General features: G+C 41.0%; 1 protein-coding gene across 1 annotated transcript in view; it reads right to left on the bottom strand.

Moving 5' to 3' along the window:
- Nucleotides 1–21,312, bottom strand: part of ryr3 (ryanodine receptor 3) — a 374,648-nt gene that overhangs the window by 321,314 nt on the left and 32,022 nt on the right. The window contains 1 exon segment of the mRNA XM_073040132.1: nt 12,750–12,869. Within this exon segment, the coding sequence (XP_072896233.1) occupies nt 12,750–12,869 (120 nt within the window).

The raw sequence follows: 21,312 nt of genomic DNA, 5'->3' as shown, positions 1-21,312 counted from the left end.
TAACTTATATACCATTTCTAAAATAATTCCAGCACCCTGAAAGCAAACATAAATTTGGTGCAGAATATTATTTAACATGATTTTTTTTCTATTTATTTTTATATTGATGAAATGTCTTTTTCCACACATACCATGTTTTAAATTAAACTAAGCACAACCAGGCCAGAAATATCAATGGGTGAACCATACAAGAGCAGGCTCATTGCATAGAACATCTGGCTGTGATCTTCACATGCCCTGACTTATCCAGGCCATTGTGGCGAACCTCTGTGATGCTTGTGGTATGGTTCAGATGGTGAGTTTACCATAGCTGGCAAGGGCTAGAGGACTTCCCTCTGGAAAATGTTTGGGGGTTATGGCAGGTTGGAGTAGAACTTCCCCTGCCCTGAAATCATGCAAGTTATTTTCATAGCTGAAATGGTTCCAACATGGGCACATTGAAAACTATTAAAATTAAAATGAATATTTTAAAAATGAATGTCAACATTGAAAAAATATATTAAAAACAAAAACAAATACTGAAAGAATTAAACTAAATTAAAGTAACTCTAATAATTAATTTTCCCTTTGTCTTCCGAGTCCGTGGCCTACAGAGCTCATTAAAATCATTAAGTAGTGCTGTGGATTATCAGCGAGTCTGCCATCATTGCAGCCCAGCTTGGACGACCCAGTGATGTGACAAACTGATCAATTTGGCCCCCTGGGCAGCCATATTTCAGAAATCATGATCAAACTCCAAGGCTGACTTCGGTTTGAGTCACTGATCAGTGCAGTTCCACCAGGACTACTCGGGTCATTTTATCCCCCCTTTCACCCACCAAGACATTTTACGTGATTTCCTCATTTCCCTTTCTAATTCAAGGTACTCTCACAGAATTTACACAACTTGGTCTACATGATGAGACTGCTTGGCTGTTTAGAAGGTTGCTGACCACACGGAAGTGTACCTCTGTGCACGTGTATGATGTGCTCGTTTTCTGCACCTGTTACTCTGTCTTGCTCTCTGAAGAAGGCTGCTAACTTAAATATATCTTGTATTCCACTCAAACTGTGCAGTGGACTCACAGCAACACGGAAACAGGCTGTAATACTGGATGAAGCAATTTAGTATGTATTAAGGACTCAGGCTGACCAGAACTAATCAGCTTCAAACGGTACCAAGGCAATATTGCATTAATCGGTTATCTATTAAATAATGTAGAGCCAAAAGGGAGTAAGGCTCTTCAAAAACACAATAGAGTCTGCAGGTGTTGGAAATCTTGAACAACACACACTAAATTTTGGAGGAACTCAGAAAGTCAGGCAGCATCTAAGAACGGGAACAGACTTCATGTCAGCATACCCAGCAAAACAAGCATTGACCTGCCTGACCAAATTAGACGAATCAAATAGTTTTATAGGCTATTTCAGAGACCAGTCAATAACTAACTATGTATAAATTAGATGGGGCAAAGAGGGCACAGTTCCTTTCCCAGATTGGCATTATTGAATCAAGTAGTTTCCCCAACAACAGGTAGTTTCTGTAGCCTGATGAAAAACTCCCACGCTAGATCAAGCTTGTTCCATGAGGATAATTATTTGTTATTTTTTATCTGTGCTGCAGATGTGCAAATGCAGCCAAACATCTGGTACATTAATCAGTCCAACTGCAATATAGTATTGAAATAATACTCAAGTTAATCAGCATTGTTTGCTGCAATTTTGATAGTTACCACAAAATAAAATCAGTTTTCAATTACACTTCATATTTGGAATCCAAAGCTTTGCAATGACAAGAAAAATGCAGCTGTAATATCTTAATCTCCATTAAATGTAGGGAAGAAAATGAAAATTATGACCAAACAAAATGTTGATGCAGTACGTGCAGTTAACCCTGACTGACTATCTTGCTGAATTTATAGCTTCAGATACACCTAGGCAGAATGTCCAGCAAGTGAAAACAGGATACTGACCCGAGTGAAAGTTTCTTATATCAGGTATCAGCAATCAAGTACCCATTAGTTTAAAAGCAATAGTTTCTCAATTTAGGCATATTTGTTGCCTCAGCTACTTGGTAATACTAAAAGGATTTAGTAATGTCACGGTCTGGTCCGTTGACTCCTCATTTTCTGTTAGTTTCCTTTTCCCCGTGTTCTACCGGGCTCCGGGATTGCAGCACCCGATTCTCGTCCAAACCGGCAGCATAAACACCCCGGCTTTCATCTACTCTGGGCTGGACCGTCTCCTGAACAGCATGGCAATGCACGTTCCGGGCAGCTGAGAATAATGGACTTTAAGTTGCTTCGGTGCCTGGGGATTGCTTTAGGAATTCTGTCATTTTCATGGGCAGCTGAGTATTGCCGGCCGTTTGCCACTACTCTGAGTCAAGATACAAATTGACTGTCGTTGTTGGGTTTTGTCGTCTCGTGTCCAGCTGAGTATTACTAGCCATTTGCTGCTACTCTGAGTCAAGATACGAATTCTGTTATTTTCATGTGTAGCTGAGTATTGCCGGCCATTTGCCACTACTCCGAGTCAAGATACGAATTGTCTGTCATTGTTTGGTTTTGTTGTCTCATGTCCCGGCTCTGTGTTCAAGTCCATGTCCGAGTCCCGGCTCCGTGTCCAAGTCCAAGTCCAGGCTCCTCCAGTTTGTTGTCCAACATTCACATCCACATAAGCAACTAATCCTTGCTCTCCAGCCTTCCTGGCAACTATTAATAAACACTCTTCTGCGAATGCTACCTACGTGTCTGTGTCCTGCACTTGGATCCATTTCCAGTTGTTCCTTGCAACAAGTAAGATTACAATTGTCCATCATCACTAATGATATTTGTTTAAAGAAATTGTAGCATGCATTCTTTTTTCATTTTTTTCTGGTTTATTTGTGAAATCATTACAAGGCTAGAAATTCCTAAAAAAAACAGATTAAGCTGACAGCAAGCAAACAACTGACATTATTTTCCTGTAGGTGTAAAATACAAAAGGTGAGAAAGAATATCCTTGAGAAAGGATAAACAAGGCAAGGATATAAATAATAAACACAAGAGATTCTGCTGATACTGTGAACCCAGGGAAACACACATAAGATGCTGGAGGAATTCAGCAACTCAGGGAGACATTATGGTAAGGAATGAACAGGTGACATTTCAGACCGAGACCCTTCATGAAGATGCGAAAGGGAAGACGAAACCAGAATAAGAAGGTGGGGTGAGGGGAAGGATTATAAACCAGCAGATGATAGGTGAGGGGGTAGGTATGTGGGCAGGGGTTGAAATGAGAGGCTGAGAGGGGATAGGTGGAAGACGTAAGGGGCTGAAGAAGGAATCTAATGGGAGAGGAGAGTGCACCATGGAAGAAAGAGGAGATGAGAAGAGAATAGCTAAGAGAGGAGCCAGAACTGGGAATTCAAAGGGGGTGGGGAAGAAATTATCTGGAGTTGGAGAATTACCAGAACCTGTTGATGCCATCAGAAATAATATGAAGTTGCAGAGTTAGGTGCCAGGAGGATGATCAGTGGAGGGAGGAATGGTCAAGTGGTCGAGGGAGCATCGTACAGAGTGATCCCTGTGGAAGGGTGGAGAGTGGGGGAGGGAGGGAAAGAAGTTGGGTACAAAGAAGAAAATGAAGGATCTTGGGATACATGACCATTAATCCCTGAAAGTTGGAGGAAATACAGATACGGTGATTAAAGTAACATCCTAACTTCTTGTGCTCTGTACCTGTGCTAACAAAGAAAGATCCCACAGGAACTGTAGAAGCTCTTTCTAGTTTCCAGCTTTTGGTCCATAGTTGTGGATTTCTTCATTTGTAAGTAGAATAAAGCAGAGTATTGGTCACCATACAATAAGGATAGAAGTGCTTTAGAGAGAATACAGACATGACCTACAAGGACCTTGATAGAATTGGAGAATTTTAACCATGAGGAGCATTGGAAAGAATAGGATGGTTTCCTTGGTACAGAGAAATGGTGATTGAAAGTTTAACTGCAGTGCAGAAAAACTGATAAATAACTAACAGCATACTGTATATTTAAGGTAATTTTTAAGGAGGATTAAAAGGCATTTTACAAAAAATAATTTCAGCCAAAGGTTGGAAGGAGTCTGACACACACTACCTGAAAGATGGATGAAAACCCAAAGTGAATATCTATGTCTCTTCACTAGTGCTCAAACAGAGCCAATCACAAAACAGTATATCACTGAAAACATCAAGGTATTGTTCATGCCTACCCTCTCTCCGGCCTCTGTCAATGATTTTGTACAACATCTCATCTCTAATCTTACAGGTGTCAGTCACTGATACAACTACCCCCACAAAAGTAACGTAACATGCTGAGGGATTTCACTACTGTGTAACATGCTGTAAGGTTTCACTGATAATGTAATGGTTTCTCTGTAGCAGTAATGTTTGGTTTATGACTAGAAATAACAGGGTTAGGAATGCTGTTGCTCTTTCTTGTGAGTCTGGAAGAGAGATTTTCATGGTCTTTTGCCGGGGAGAGATGAGAAGAGAAGACGTGAATGGAGAGAGTTGGTAGACCGCCGGACGGAGTGGACTTGGAGCGAGGGTCTGAAGGGCAGTGACAATCAGAGCAGGTTGATGGTGGACAATTGACTTATCAGTGCGCTCCAACATTGCGTAACAGACTGTTTCATAATATTGGGCCCTTTTTTCATTTTTTTCTTTTTTTTACTAAACATATAGTCAAAATAAGAATTATAAAGCTTAATCGTTTAATCGCATATTGTGTACTGTTTATTATTTTGTGGTACTGATTTGTAACAGTGGACACATCATGCAGCATCCACCCAAACGAGATTTCTTAGGTTTGGCTGGGCTGGGGGTTATCACCCCCTAGATTAAGTCACTAGCCGAAGCAAGAGTTACAATAAAAATTGTTTCTAGAAAGAAAAACTGCACCATGGAGAAATACCTTGCTGGTTAAACTCCAAAAGAGAGGGTGCCGGGAAGCTGAACACAGGTGGCAGAAAACAAAACTCCAGCTCCATCGTGACGCTTATAAAGAAACTCTTTGCATCTATAATTTAGAGTCGAGACATGCAAGGCAGTCCTTCTTCTCTGATATTATAAAGACAAGCAGCAATAGTGTGTGTGCTTCATTTGCTACAGCTGAGAGGCTCACACATCCTCCTGTATCAGTAGAACCTAAACTTCTATCTATAAAATCAGGTAATGACCTTGCGTCCTACTTTACTGACAAAATTCAGATTAGATATGCTGCTACTGTCTCTGCATCAGGCAGAGCTCAGTCATCCTTTTGTTCACTTATAACTAATTTAGTTAAAATGACACAATTCAAAACCCATTGACTATAAAACTCTACAAAAAATTGTACTACTCCTGAAATCCTCCTCCTGTTCCCTTGACATTTTACCTACAACATTTTATAAAAATGTTTTTAGTTGCATAGCACCAGACATTCTGCAAATAGTTAACACTTCTCTTCTACCAGGCTGCTTCCCAAAGGCCCTGAAAACTGCAGTTACTCAGGCTCTTTTAAAAAGGAACAATCTAGACGCCCCAGTAGTTAATAACTACAGGCCTATATCAAACTTACCACGTTTAAGTAAAACCATTGAAAATGTTGTTTATTTGCAACTCAGTAGCCTTTTGGCACTAAGCAACTGTATGGACGGTTTCCAGTCTGGATTTCGACAACACCATAACACTGAGACTGTTCTGGTCAAGGTTTTAAATGGCATCTGCTTAAACCATGAAGATAATAACATTTCAGTTTTGGTTTTACTGGATCTTAGTGCTGCTTTTGACACAGTAGATCATGGCATATTACTGGACAGACTGGAAGACTGGGTGGGACTTTCCAGTACCGTTCTAAAGTGGTTTAAATCTTATTTACAGGATAGGAACTATTTTGTATTGATTGGTAGCTACATATCTGATCTAACAAAAATGATATGCTAAATGCCTCAATGATCCATACTAGGGCCTCTTCTGTTTAACCTTGTGCTCCCTCAAGCTCAAATCATGGTAAGCAACAAAACTCCTTTTCTTAGTTATGCAGTTGCCCCTCAGATTTATATAACAGCATCCTCAAGCGACTATGGTCCCATACAATCACTAAAAAACAGTATTGAACAAATCACTGATTGGATGAGCCATAATTTCTTCCAGTTAAGCAAAGGGAAACTGAAATAATTGTTTTTGCTGTCAAAAAAATGATTGAAAGTCAGTTCTCACTTAGAATCCCTGTCATTACTGAGCAGAAACCAAGCCAGAAACCTTGGACTCTGACTTGAATTTAAACCACCACATTAAAACAATTACAAAGTCAGCCTGCTACCATCTTAAAAATATAGTGGGAGTTAAAGGGCTTATGTCTCAGCAAGGTCTAGAAAAAACCTGTCCATGCATTTATTTTTAATAGACTTGACTACTGTAACAGCGTTTTCATAGATCTCTGTAAAAAAAATAATCCCTGAGATGACTGCAGCTCATTCAGAATACTGTTGTTAGAGTCCACAATAAGACCAAGAAAGTAGAACACATCACTCTAGTTTCAGATCACCACACTGGCTTCCTGTCCATCAGAGGGTTGACTTTAAGATATTACTACTGGTTTATAAAGCACTGAATGGTCTAGGGCCAAAATACTTCTCCAATCTCTTGCTGCATTATGAACCTTCCCGAGCTCTCTGGCCATCTGGGGCGGGTCTGCTTACCGTCCTCAGGTTACAACTAAACATAGTGAAGCAGCTTTTAGTTACTACGCCCCACATATCTGGAATAATCTTCCAGAGGATCTGAAGTCTGCCCCAGCCTTAAGCTCTTTTAAATCACGGCTTTAAACTTCTCTTTTCGCTGTAGTCTTTAATTAGAATCTCCTTCATTGTAACTTTTATTTCTTTATTTTTATGTGTGATATTATTATCTCTATATTGTCTGAAATTTGAAGTTTAATTTTTAGCTTGTTCTATGTAAAGCACTTTGAACTGCCTTGTGTTTAAAGAGTGCTATACAAATAAACTTGCCTGCCTTGCCTTGCATTGTTCCCCAAGACTGTAAGACTATTGAACACCCTATCGCCACCCAGGTCTCATCACCCAAGTAGTACCAGTAGCATTATACTCTTTGCATTTTAACTTGTGATGTAAAAGCACCTTATTACTTGTTAATTTATTTGTGGTAATATTACTATATTTGTTATGTGTGTGAGTTGTATGTACTGTGTTGTGCACCTTGGCCCAGAGGGATGTTGTTTCATTTGGTGGTATACATGTACATGGTTGAATGACAATAAACTGAACTTGAACTTCAATGTTATTACTGTACAATCCCTCCATTGGGAGAAAGAACTATTGGCACTTTTTGTGAAAGGTATGCCAAAAGGAATAACTTGGGTACAAAAGATCTCCTAGATAGTTGAATTACTTGTGAGAATCGCTTAATTTCTGGTTTTGTTGCCATTAGCGCAGTTTATTGAGAAACTAACAAAAGTAAAGTACTAATCTGAATTTTGCTTTGCTTCCATCATTTAATTGCTGGATATGGATTACAAATCTCACAAACACGAGAAAATTGAAGATGCTGGAAAACCTGGAGGAACTCAGCAGATCAGGCAGCATCTATGGAAAAGTGCAAACAGTTGATACTTCGGGCAGAAGTGCTTAGACCTTTGGAAATGACTATGTCAAGGGTGCGGACCTCATTGTGCGTAGGCCCTGTCATATGCTGTGTCAGTCCATACTTGTCTAGGATGCAGAACAGTTCATTAGCACTACTCTCCTTGGGGTTATCAACATGAATATTAAAATCACTAATAATGACTACCCAGTCAAAGTCAATGCAAACAGTAAACAGTAGTTTCCCATCCTAATAGTCTCATCCAAATGTTACAGTACTTCCTGCCTGATGGTAGGGGGTCAAAGAGATTGTTGCATGGATGGGAGGGATCATCGGCAATGTTAAGTTCCTGGGTACACAGCGCTCCTGATAACTACCTCTGATGGGTGGAAGATGATCCATTCAGAAATCCTTGCAATCGTTTATAGGGACTTGAGTTGCATGTCTTGTGATTCCTGAACCAGTCAGTGATGCAGCAGGTCAAGACACCTTTGCTCCTGCAAAAATTGGTTAGAAATGGGGATGGGGTGGGGAGCCCTCACTCACCTCAATCTCCTCAGGAAGTGGAGATGCTGCTGTGCTTTGTTGACCAGAGATATTGTTGAGGGACCATGTGAGATTGTCCATTATGTGCATCCCTAGAGTGTCATACGGGGGGGGGGGGCATTGGGAACAGACCCAAATGCAAGACACAGACACTGAAGTACTGGGAACTGGACTGGACTAGAGTTAGGGATGGAACTGGACACAGAATAGGAGCTGGGAGAGGAACACAGACTTGGGCTAGGAAAGCGGGACCAGGACAAGGAACTGGGAACTAGGAGCCTGGGCTTGGACTCCAAGCCAGAGACTGGGCAAGGACCCAGAACCTGGGTCTTAACTCGGGCTTGGACTCCAGAACTAGGCGAGGACATGATGTGGCTACAGGACTGGACGAGGCTTGGGTACTTCAAGGCTTTTCTGGGCAGGATGAGGTACTCTTGGGCAGGACGAGGTACTCCTTCATGGAACGCAGGGCCAAGATGCTTTCGCAGGGCCTCCCCTTTCCTAGGACGCCGAGTCGGGAAGCCTACTAGGATGCAGGACCGGGATGACTGCCGAGATAAACCACCAAAGAAATTGTTAGGGATTCAGACTGAGAGGGGAAGGGAACAGACCAGCCTCAGGGTAACAGTAAAGATGGCCTGACTTACCCAACAGAGGTGAGGACGGGAAGGGAGCTCAGTCCAGGGTGGCTCCAAGTCTTGGGGCAGCAGGCTACAGAAACAGGCAAATCCGTATCTAGCTGAGAGTGGCAGACGGCCACTCAGCTGGCCCCAGAAACAGCCGAATCCATACCCCGATGACTGCTCCAACTAGAGGCAACCAGGCCTAGAGATCACAAAGGGCTGCTCTAGCCTTCCACCAGCAGTTTGCTCTGAGGGGATACTGACGATACAAACCAGCCCCCAGACTCAATCCCAGGGCCACTTATATTCCCAGCCCCAAGTTGAGAATCAGGTGCCTATGATTAAGTCCAACTGAAACAAGAGACAGCCAGAAAACCTGGAGTCCGGAATACATGGACCAGACCATGACCTGGAATGCGGTCTTCGCGGACTGGACCATGACATAAAGACTTGGTTCTCCTAACTTTCTCCATGAAGGAGCTGGGTATGTACAGTTAGCTGCATCTTCCCAAAGCCTACAATCATCTTTTAGGTCTTGTCCATGTTCGACTCAACTTGTTGTGCTCACACCATTATATCAGCCATTCTACCTCCTCACTGCACGCCACCTCGCTGTCATTGTTGCTGAGGCCAAACCACTGTTGTGCCATCAACAAATCTGATGATTCGATTTGAACTGGATCTACCAGTGCAGTCATGTGTCAGCAGTATGACCAGCAGTGGGCTGAGCACGCAGCCCCGTGCAGCACCAGTGCTCAACATGTTGGAGCTAGAGATGTTTCCGCCAATATGGACCAGCTGTGGCCTTTCTGTCTAAAAGTCTCGGATCCATTACAGAGCGAGGCAATGAGACCCAACAAGGACAATTTACCCACCAGCTTCTGAGGGATGATCATATTAAATGCCGAGATGAAATCGTTAAACAGCATCCTGGAATATGAGGCACCATTTTCCAGGTGGGACAAGACAGAGTGGAGTGCAGAGTATGGCATCATTAGTGGACCACTTTCAGCGATAAATTAACTGGAAAGGGTTCAATATAGCAGGAAGATGGGATTTAACATGATCCATAATTAGCTGCTCAAAGCACTTCATTATAGTTGAGGTCAGTGCTACTGGATGGTAGTCATTGAGGTAGGTTACTGTTGCACTCTTGGGCACTGGGATGATGGTAGTCACCTTGAAGCCTGAGGGGACACTGGACTATTCCCGAGAAATGTTGAAGATGTCTGCTAGAACCTCTGTTATCTAGGCTGCGCAGTCCCTCAGCACCTGAACAGGTATGTTATTAGACCCGCAAACATGAGAAAATCTGCAGATGCTGTAAATTCAAGCAACACACACAAAATGCTGGTGGAACACAGCAGGCCAGGCAGCATCTATAGGAAGAAGTACAGTCGACATTTTGGATCGAGACCCTTCGTCAGGACTAACGGAAAAAGGAGATTTGAAAGGGGGAGGGGGAGGGGGTGACCCGAAATGATAGGAGAAGACAGGAGGCGGAGGGATGAAGCCTACAATGGGAAGTTGATTGGCAAAAGGGATACAAGGCTGGAGACGGGGGAGTATCATAGGACGTAAGGCCTTGGAAGAAAGGGGGAAGGGAGCACCAGAGGAAGATGGAGAGCAGGCAAGGAGTTATTGTGAGATGTTATTAGGTCCTGCAGTTTTACTTGGGTTGATCCTGTAAGAGCTAAATGAGACAACTAAATGCACTCTGCAAGCGTAAGTGCTACACCTGTCCCTACACCTCATCTCTTACCACCATTCAGGGCCCCAAACAGTCCTTCCAGATGAGGCAACACTTCACTTGTGAGTCTGGTGGGGTAATCTATTGCATCCAGTGCTCCCGGTGCGGCCTCCTCTACATTGGCGAGACCCGACGCAGATTGGGAGACTGCTTCATCGAGTACCTACGCTCTGTCCGCCACAACAGACAGGATCTCCCAGTTGCCACTCACTTCAACTCTCCTTCACATTCCCATTCAGATATGTCCATACATGGCCTCCTCTACTGCCATGATGAGGCCAAACCTCGGTTGGAGGAACAACATCTCATATACCGTCTGGGTAGTCTCCAGCCCCTTGGTATGAACATTGAATTCTCCAACTTCCAGTAATTCCCTCCCTCTCCCTTCCCCCATCCCACCTTCACTCTGTCGCCTCTTCTAGCTGCCTATCACCTCTCATGACTCTGCATTCTTCTACTACCCATATTGCTTTCCCCTTAGATTCCTTCTTCACCTCTCCTGCCTATCCCCTCCCTGCTTCCCCTCCCCCACCCCTTGATCTTTCCTCCGATTGGTTTTCCACCCTCCTCCCACCTTCTTTATAGGGCCCCTGCCCCCTCCTTCTTTATCTTGACAAAGGGTCTCGACCCAAAACTTCTTTCAATGGATGCTGCCCAACCTGCTGAGTTCATCCAGCTTTTTTGTATGTCTAAATGCACTCTTGTTTTAAAGAATTTAGCCTGAAATTCTTTGGTGACTGATAATGCATCTTAAGTCAGTTGGATGAGCTTAAAATGAGTAACTTTCCTCCAGTTGTTTCGACCATGCGAAAAAATATGAAAGCAAACAGGTAGATTTGCATGGGAAGTTGGAGATTAGGTTGTAGAGGTGGATGAGATGGTGAGAGGAGAGGAGAAACCCAGGAGGGAAGTTTAGGACTGACAATGGCAATGACTGTGTGAGGAATCCATGCGGAACATGATTAAGGAGAGGACTCAGTGACCATTTTGTTTTGGGGGAAATGGTCTTCACTCAAGGGTGCTGCAATAATCTAACTTAAAGACGTATCCAAAGCAAATTCCAAGCACCAGAATTCTCCATTTTGGTTCCTTCCTACTCAAGTTCTTTTTAAACATCAGCAAATCTAGGCAGAGCATGTGCTGGGCAGGCTGCGCAGAAATAAATTGTTGCCCTCATTAAGCCTATGGTGGAGCTGCATGGTGCTAGGCACCACAGCGTGTATCTGACTAATAGTGTGGTAGGATATTATTATCACAGATGCCACAATAACATTACTTTCCAAAGTACTTTGTATTTTTAAAGTAATTGTATCACCTTGTACACAAAATTATTGAGCTATTCAATCTAATTTCTAGGTCTTGATATATTATGTTGCTAGGTAGATAGGACCAGTCCTAATGAAAGATCTCAACTCGAAACATCAATAGCTCATTTCCCTCCATAGATGCTGCCTGACCTGCTGAGTTCATTCAACATTTTATGTCTGCTGTTCAAGAGTCCCAGCACCTGGAGATTCTCATGTGTCTACATTGGATAGTTGTGCATGCACCAGCATGCGTCTGAAAATCTGTGACAACGTAAGATTGACATGGAAATTTGAAGACTGGATGCTCTCTGTGTAAAGGTGAAATAACTGATCACTGAATGCAAAGTGAAAAGTTGAGGGTCTGGATGGTGTTGTGAGGGTGGGGACAGGGTAGGGTTTGGAAGTTCTTGCCTGAAAACTTCATCCCTGCAATTTATCGAGAGTTGTGTGATACATCTCTATCACTACATCAAAGTTACTGTAAATATGAAAAAAGTTGCAAAAAATTACAAAGCAAATAGAAATGTAAACTATAACGTACACTAAAACTAGGCACAGCATTGAAAAATTCATCTTATTTCCAAGCAGCATTGGTCAATTCATTCATTGGACACTAGCAACTGCTGAAGAATAACTTGTTGAAATCTTCATTTCCCTGAATAGAAGACCACAAGACATACATAGGAACAGAATTAAGCCGTTTGGCCAATCAACTCTGCTCCACAAAAAAAAGGCAAGACAAAGAAAATAAGGTTCAAACTTAAAATTAGATTGATACTTTATTTTTTATAATTCATTAATTGATTTCCATCTGATTAAATTGTTCATTGTACACAAATGCACATTTAACATTTTTTTCCAGAGTACTAGATTTTAAAGGCCATGTCATCAGTGAGAATAAATACTCAGCCAAAAACATGAAAAAGACGACCTGAATACCTTAGCTTCTGAAGTAGGCTCGAGAAAGCACAAACGATTACCAAATCCTTCAGCCGCCAGGCAAAATTTACGTTGTTCTTTATTGATAGTGGCAACGGACTGAAGTACAACTTCATCATCCTATAGAAAGAAAAATGACTCTGGTGAGAACTGGTTTATAGGTTTCTAAAATGCTGATTGACAAGTGCTTAATTACTGACTAGAAAACATCAACCAACAGTGTCCGAGACACTTTAATCATAATGTCTATGAAGTTTCTCAGTCATTCAGGTCATTGTATATGGTTAAAGAAGCCACCTCTGTCCCTGAATAGAGGGGTTGAGGTACGACACCACCTATCAGCTATTTACAATACAGTCCTAACATCCCTACCCTGGCATTTCCACAACAGTTCACACCTCCATTCATGCAAAGATAAGACTAATAACCATCTCATTACCTCTATGACTCTTAATAACTCTTAAGTGATTGCTACACCTTTAAACAACTCACAGAGTTTATAAGCTGGAAAACTACCCACCATGGATCAGACTGAAGAAACCCCTTGGGTGAGTGGTGAAACATTTTCAAGGAAACACAGCAAGTCTAGTTGTCTTGATTTAATCATAAGGTTCTGTCACACTGTGAGAACATATCCATAATCAAAAGGAAATAGGCCCCAGCGTCCTCAGAATTGGCAATGCATAGCATAGAGTTTGATAGCATGCGGCCAGCAAACAAACCTTCTGCTGATTACCACCTACCAACCACCATCCCAGAGTGCACATTGGGTGTGGAAGCACCAAGAATGATTTGGCATTATCACTACTACTATCTCAGCTGCATTTCTGATGGACATCAATGTCAAGACTGGGATTGCGACAGGTGGTATAAACCAACACAGGGCTTTAACTTTCTATCCTCAAGTTTATCAAACTACTTGTTGCCGATGTTTAGTATTAGCAGCATTCACACTGTGCAGTATTTGTTGTGTCGAGTTCCTTCTTCACACTAAGACCCCTGTATCATATACTGTAACTAAGCATGGCAGGTGACAGCAGTTTTTCCTGCTGAAAGATGGCCATCCATGAAGCTCTGTGGACCAGAATCAGAACTACACTTCATAACAAATTGTAGCCTCATGACATTGCCTCTCCCTCAACCCTGTATATTTTGTGTCAAGTGGCTCACTTTCCAGACCCATCACAAAACCTTTGCAACAACCAGGTGGCACAAATTAGCGATGTAATGAAATACTCCCCCCTTTCCTCGGGCAGCCAGGTGACACAAAAGGCTCACTCCAATGGATGGCATCAGAGTGTGAAATATGTAGATCTGTCCAGCTCCCACAAATTTCAAGAAGTTGGACACTATCCAGGGCAGAGCAGCTAATCTTTCTGATGTTCCCTCCATACCATTGCAGTATGGCTTCAGTTACTGTCGCTGAGGTCTATTGCAATAACATGCAACTCTATGATCTTAGCTCCGCTACCTGGAATATTACGGACAGCAACTGCAAGGACCCCTCCAAATTGAGTAACACACCATTTTGAACTAGATATCTATCTTTTTGCAGCCAAGTTCACAACCTGAAACTCCTCAGCCAGCAGAGCTGGGGGAGCTTATTCATGTATTGGATGACAGTAAGTCAAACCAGCAGCCTACTACCACTTTCTGAAGAGCAATTATGGATTGATAATAATGCTGGTCTCGCTACTTTCTCCTGTTCCATGCCAATGAGAGTATTGTATCATTTGTGATACTGCCTTCATTTTGACAAGACGGTCTTCAAACATACCTCTAAACAAAATTCCTATCATAATATTCTGATATACTTTATCAATACTATTTTAAATTCTTTATGTGATTTTTCCCTAGAAGCTTAGCTTCTCATTACACCTGACATCATGATTCTTCTACGCGATTTCCTCAATATAAGTTTATTTTCTTTGCAGTTTGGCAATTAAAATATTATAGTATTTCAAGTATGCTCAAATCCAAGAGTGATAAATGTCTTAGCTTATCTTAGTAACTGAAATCACCTTAATTATGATCTTGCAGCTGAACAATGCTTCTTCCATAGAAATTAGATTTTGCATATTACAGATGGGGAAATCCACAAATTTCTCAGGTTTGCCCATTCACACCAGTTTTTCCCAAGTCAATTGACTCTTTCAGGCTGCGTTACTCAGCACAGGAACTGACTGTAAAGATCAAAGGCTGCAGCAAGACAAGCTATTGCTACAGCTGGGGAAATAATTCCCAGTTGATATGATAAACTATAAATAGAGGTTAGCACTCCCGCAACCACAGAACTTGGCATTCATTCAGTCATGTCATGAATTTGAATGGATAGTTAAAGCATTCATAAGGAGTAAAGGCTCCATCAAGATCCATATCTTCAACTTTGGCAATGACCAGTACAGAAATGAGAATATTCAAACTGAAAGTTTTACAACCATCTTGAGCCAGAAGTACCAAGTAATAGGGAAAGCTAGTATCACAGAAGATAATCTTCAAGTTGACATCAAGCAATGGCTGAATGCACTGAATAAAATAAAGACTAAAGATCATGTCAATTTCACACCTACAAAGTACAAAGCAAATTTATTATCAAAGTACACAGAAGGCAGCAATTCCTCATTTCCCTCCAATACACCTTAGATCCACAGTCTTGCTCTCCAGCCACTGCCCATTTGCTAACAAGATGCTGGGTAGAGATCGGCTTTTCAGCCTGGCTTGGAGTCCACCCCACCTCGCTCTCTTATGGCTATGGCGATGACCCTTTATCCATTTAAAGGTGCTGTACCTACACACCTGAAAGTTAATTCCACCAGGTCCTTCAGAAGATTGTGAAATCACCAGTTCATTAAGACAGTTCCAAAGTACATTACTTAAAGGGAAATTACATGCTGCAGATTGCAGTGAGAGTATATTTAGAAGTTTTGTAAGCAACCCACAGCATGTCGCCGTGGTTCATATGGAGACGATTTTGAACACTGATAAATTCCAATGCTCTTTGTGCATTGGAGTACCTTTGGCAAAGGCACATTTAGTGTTGAAGTCAAAGTCACCAGCAGCCAGTCCTCATCATGAGATCAGAGGTGGAGAGGGCCAGCAACTTTAAATTCCTCAGTGTTATCACTTCAGAGGATCTATCCTGAGCCTAGCACGTAAGCGCCATAACAATAATAAACACGGCAGCGCCATAACAATAATAAACACGGCAGCGCCTCTACTTCCTTAGAAATTTGTGAAGGTTCAGCATGATACCCAAAACTTTGATATACATCTATAGATGTGTGGTGGAGAATATATCAACTGGTTGCATCACAGCCTGGTTTAGAAACACCAATGCCCTTGAACGAAAAATCCTACAAAAAGTGTGGATTTGGCCCAGTCCATCACAGGTAAAGCCCTCTTCATCACTGAGTACATCTACACGGAGCACAGTCGCAGGAAAGCAACATCCATCATCAGGGACACCCACCACCCAGACCATGGTCTCTTCTCACTGGTGTCTTCAGAAGGTACAGGAGGCTCAGGACCCACACTGCCAGGTTCAGGAGCAGTTATTACCCCTCAACCATCAAGCTCTTGAACCAGTGGGGTTAATTTCATTCAACTTCACTCACCCCCTCTCCCCCCGCATCACTGAGCTGGTCCCACAACCTATCGACACATTCAAAGACCCTTCATCTCATGTTCATAATATTTATTACTTTTTTTTTGTATTTGTACAGTTTGTTGTCTTTTGCATATTAGCTGTTTGTCCATCCTGTTGGATGCAGTCCTTATTGATTCTGTTATGTTTCTTGGATTTACTGAGCATGCCTACAAGAAAATGGATTTCTCGGTTGTACGTGGTGACGTATATGTACTTTCATAATAAATTTACTTTGAACTATATTTCAGGAGCAGAAAGACACTGGCCAATTTTCACCACAGCAGCTGATCTCATAAAGTTATCCGTGTAAGTACATTTCTCATCATTTCTTTACAAAGTTGAAGTTGAATTTATGTTAAATACACAAGTGCATGTATGTACAGGTGTAAACACATAGCTTCTTATAAACAGCTTTAACAGAAAAATACAAATAATTGATTCATCTTATCTAGAGATGCAGTGTGGAATAGGCTGTCCAGCCCATCGTGTCAAACAGTCCAGCAGCCCTCAACAACCCCCAATTTAACTCTAATTTAATCATGGAACAACTTACAATGACCGATTATTCTATTGAGCCAGTACATCTTTGGACTATGGGAGGAAACCAGAGCATCCAGAGAAAATCCACACATTCTGCGGGGAGGACGTTCTTACAGAGGGCATTGGAGTGAACTCTTAACTCCAACGCCCAGACCTGAACTAGCATCATGCTAAGCCATCAAGCTAGCCTGGTGCATAATTAACATAAATTATACATAATTTTATCAAGAAAAATCAAAACTCTATCAAATAAAAATAAAGTCCATTTTAGTGCAACGTGATCATAGTGTTGTTAGTTTTGCCATTTGTTCAAGAACTGATTGTTTGAGGGGAAGTAGCTATTCTCGAAACTGGTAGGACTTCAGGATTCTGTACCTCCTTCCAGATGGTAGCTGCAGAAAGACGGTTTAGCTTGAATGTTTGGGATTTCTGATGATGAATATTGCCTTCTTGAAGCAGCATCTCCTATAAATACTGCTAATGGTGGGAAGGGTGGGAAGGCCCTTGATGTATTGGGTAGAGTCCATTACCCTCTGCAGCTTCTTCTGTTCCCGTGCGTTCAAATTCCCATACCAGATTATTATACAACCAGTCAGTATACTTTCAACAGTACATCTGTAGAAGTTTGCTAGAGTGTTCAGTGACAAGCCAAACCTTATAAACCTGCTTAGCAAGTAAACTCACTGATGAGTTAAACAAAGATTCTGCTTGAGTTCTGGATCTTGCGATTGCAAGTAGCAGACAGTGGACATTACCCTACCACAAATCTTCTGATTCACTCTTTCCAACTTACTTCCTCTTTCCTCTGCTGTACTTCTTTAAAGTCTATTATATCTCTAAATTTTCTAGTTCTGATGAAAGTCTGTTGACATTAATAAGTTTTTTTCTCTCTCTCGAGGTATAATAGCTATTTCCAAGCAACTATTATTTGTTTTCTATTTCAGAATCTAAGCAGCAACAGTACTTAAGTTTTGATAAAGTAACATAAAACTTATAGCTAAAGCACACATTAACACAATTTTTTTAATTAATAGCCTTACCAATGACAGATACATAAGAAATATGAGCATTAATATGCCACTTGAGGCTACTTCATCATTTCATAAGATCACTGTAGAATAATCTTCTTCCCTTAATGGCCAAACGTATATCAATCACAGTCATTATTTTTCACATTATTCCAGGATCCAAAACATTGTCAGAAAATTTCAAGAGTTCACAATCATTGAGCTAAGAAATACTTCCTCCTCTTAATTGTAAGTGGCTGATTTTATATCCTGTGACATGACCCTTGGATCTAGGTCCTGGACTCAAGAGAAATAGCCAGCTCAAAGCAATAACAGCTAACATATTCATGTTATAATTTTATGTCGGCATGTCAATTTTCTTTGACTTACCCAGATTTCTCTATCTACTGTTACACTATTATCACATTTGAAGAGAAAAATTTTAACCATCTTTCCATTTCCAAGGTGGAAATGTTATATTTCTCCACATTATAAGGTATATTCTTACCCAGTTACTTAGCCAGTTTATATAACTTTACAACAGCTTACTTGCTCACCCAGCTTTGTACTGTCCACAAAGCTGGATATATGACACATATTCCTCTCATCTAAATCTATGGATTATCAATAGCAGAGGCTCAAGCACTAATCCATGCAGCCCTAAAATATTTACATCAATTTGTTTAAAAGTATATCTGTTCTTTGCTTGCTTTTGACTTTCTCTCCTTTAACCAATACTTAATCCTTGCTAATTTTGTAAGATCCCATGTATAATATCTAAGCAAATTCCTCCTAAATATCCAAATAACCATATCCTTCCCCGTCACCTGGTCTTACCTATCACCCGTCAGTTTACATTCCTTCCCACCCCCCTCCTTCTGATTCTTATTCTTCCCCCTTCTTTTCCAGTCCTGATGCAAGGTCTTGGTCTGAAACATCGATGGTTTATTCCTCTCCATAGATCTGCTGGGGTCCTCCAGCAATTTGTGTGTAATACCACATCCACTGGCTTCTCCTTCCCTACACTGCTTGTTCTATCTGCAATAATAAAATAATAGATTTGGTAAACATGATTTCGTTCTCATAGAACTGTGTTGACTCCACTTGAATCACACTATAATGTGTCGACATTGTCATTCTTTGTCTGGGTTTAGGGTACTGCATCAATTTAACTTTCAACAATGCCAAGGTTAAATGCGATCATGACATATTAACCGATAGGACACAGTCAAATGCTCACTCTCAGTCAAATATGCAAAAGCAACACATAGTCTAAAATATTTATCCAAGTTACAAATCTGGAATCCAGAGTCAGCTGCGCTCCTGATTCTGCCACTGTGCTACCCTACTCACCAACAATGTGCAGGCAAAGCCAATAGTCACCCAAGCCCTGGTGAAAAAGGCCACATTTCCAAAGGTGTACATTTGTATAAATGCATTAAAATAACAGATCTGAGATACAGTAAGTTCAAATTCTGGATGCCATAAATTCTGCTGTAAGTTGATCTTGTTAATCGTTGGCACTTTCTTTTACTGAAACATGAACACCAACAGTTGATGATTCTTAATACAGGCTATGTTTAGAGCTAAGGGGTTTGCTGCATTCACTTACTTGCTTTCACATGTTGAGTCAATTCAAAGTGCAGGCCAAAACAGTCTCCTGGCAAATTAAATTTACGCTCCATTTATCATTTATGTGGCACAAAACAAAACAACAAATTCCTCATTTTTATGCAAAAAATGCAAGTTGCTTTTAAAACTTCCATGCTACTTTAAGAATCCAGAATGATTTGCTAAAGACTCTCTAAAGAACTTAGCCACCTTTACTGTAAACATTCCTTACACTGACAAATGACTTTAGCTATTAAAAACAGGTGCAGTGAGATAGTGATACATTGGTGATCTGAGAGTTACTTTGACAGTAACTTGAGAGATCTAAATATGTTATGATCTCAACTGTTAGATTATATCTTGGCACAGAAAATAATTCCAACTTTCTGGATCAAGATATCACCTCAATGTATCTTTATTTCAATCTTGAAAATTGAAAATAAACCTGTTGCATTCCTGAATTAAACTTATTAAAGTAATCAAAGTTCGAAGTATATTTATAATCAAGGTATGTATACATTATACAGCCTTGAGATTTGACTCCTAACAGGAGTCCTAACTAAACAAAGAAACTCAAAAGAACCCATTAAAAAAGACCATCAAACACTCAAAGCGCAGAGAAAAAAAAATCATGCAAACAATAAATGCAAGCAAATATCGTGCGGAACTGAAGTCCACAAAGAGTCCGTCTCCGACCCCAAGTTCATTACACTGCATAAACATGTGCAAAAGGTGCCTTTTTGCAATACCACATTCAAGATAATTTCATCTCAACAGATGTGTACTTTTAAAATGCTAGCACTTCACATGGTATGACGTTAGTGATTACATGACAATTTGCTGTTTATTTCAAAGTCATGGTCATTAATAATCAAGTTCTTTTGATATATCTACCTGTTCATTTGATTATGCAAGTGACAACATAAAAGAGCCAACAAACATCACAAGAAGATGTTGCAGCTTGAAGAGATCACAGAAGAGTGATTTAGAAGTGGAAGGCAGGGTGCAGCAGTGATGACAGCAGACAGTGGATGTGTCAGATAGAATAGCCGGACAGCAGGCAGGATTATGCCAATAATAATAGCAGAACAGCAGCAGTGAATATGTCAGATATAATTGCAGGCTCAAAGTATACATGTGTGCTCAGCTCTTCACTCTTTCTTGGAGAGCCAGTGGATGAGCAATCCTGTGGGTGAACAGGTCTGTCGATGTCCTTGGAGAGGACACATAATAGAAAAAATACACAAGCATAAGAGAATAAAAGGCAATGTTGTTGATGATAGTAGGATCAGAAACTAACTGGTGTCACAAACTATCTATCAGGCCTCATGAGAAAATAGTGAAACCATGACAAAACATTTTGATCAAATGCTGGAAATTTCTGGAAGCTCTGTTTGCAACGTGTATCCGGGAAAAGAAAAGAATTAAATGGGCAAAGGAAAGACACCAGGTGTAATCCTCATACTGTTTATATTGATACTGCTGGATCTCTTGGCATGCAGAATGGTGAATGGGTGAACTCAAGCAAAGATCTTAATATGGTGGACTTAACTTTTAAGAAAACATATAATGCAGGCACCAGGATGGAAATGACACTTAAAAATGTGAGGACAGTTTTTCGGGACACTTTTTTGAGGTACAGGCAGGAAACAAGCTGGCAAAGATGGTAACAGAAATATGGTGTTCTTCTGTGCAGCAAGTCACATCACGGTGCTCCAAATAGATTTGGTAAAAAAAACATGAACACAAGTGGGAAGAC

The sequence above is a fragment of the Hemitrygon akajei genome, chromosome 3 (assembly GCF_048418815.1).
Source record: "Hemitrygon akajei chromosome 3, sHemAka1.3, whole genome shotgun sequence".
NCBI lineage: Eukaryota > Metazoa > Chordata > Chondrichthyes > Myliobatiformes > Dasyatidae > Hemitrygon > Hemitrygon akajei.
This window is presented reverse-complemented; position numbering and strand designations above follow the sequence as displayed.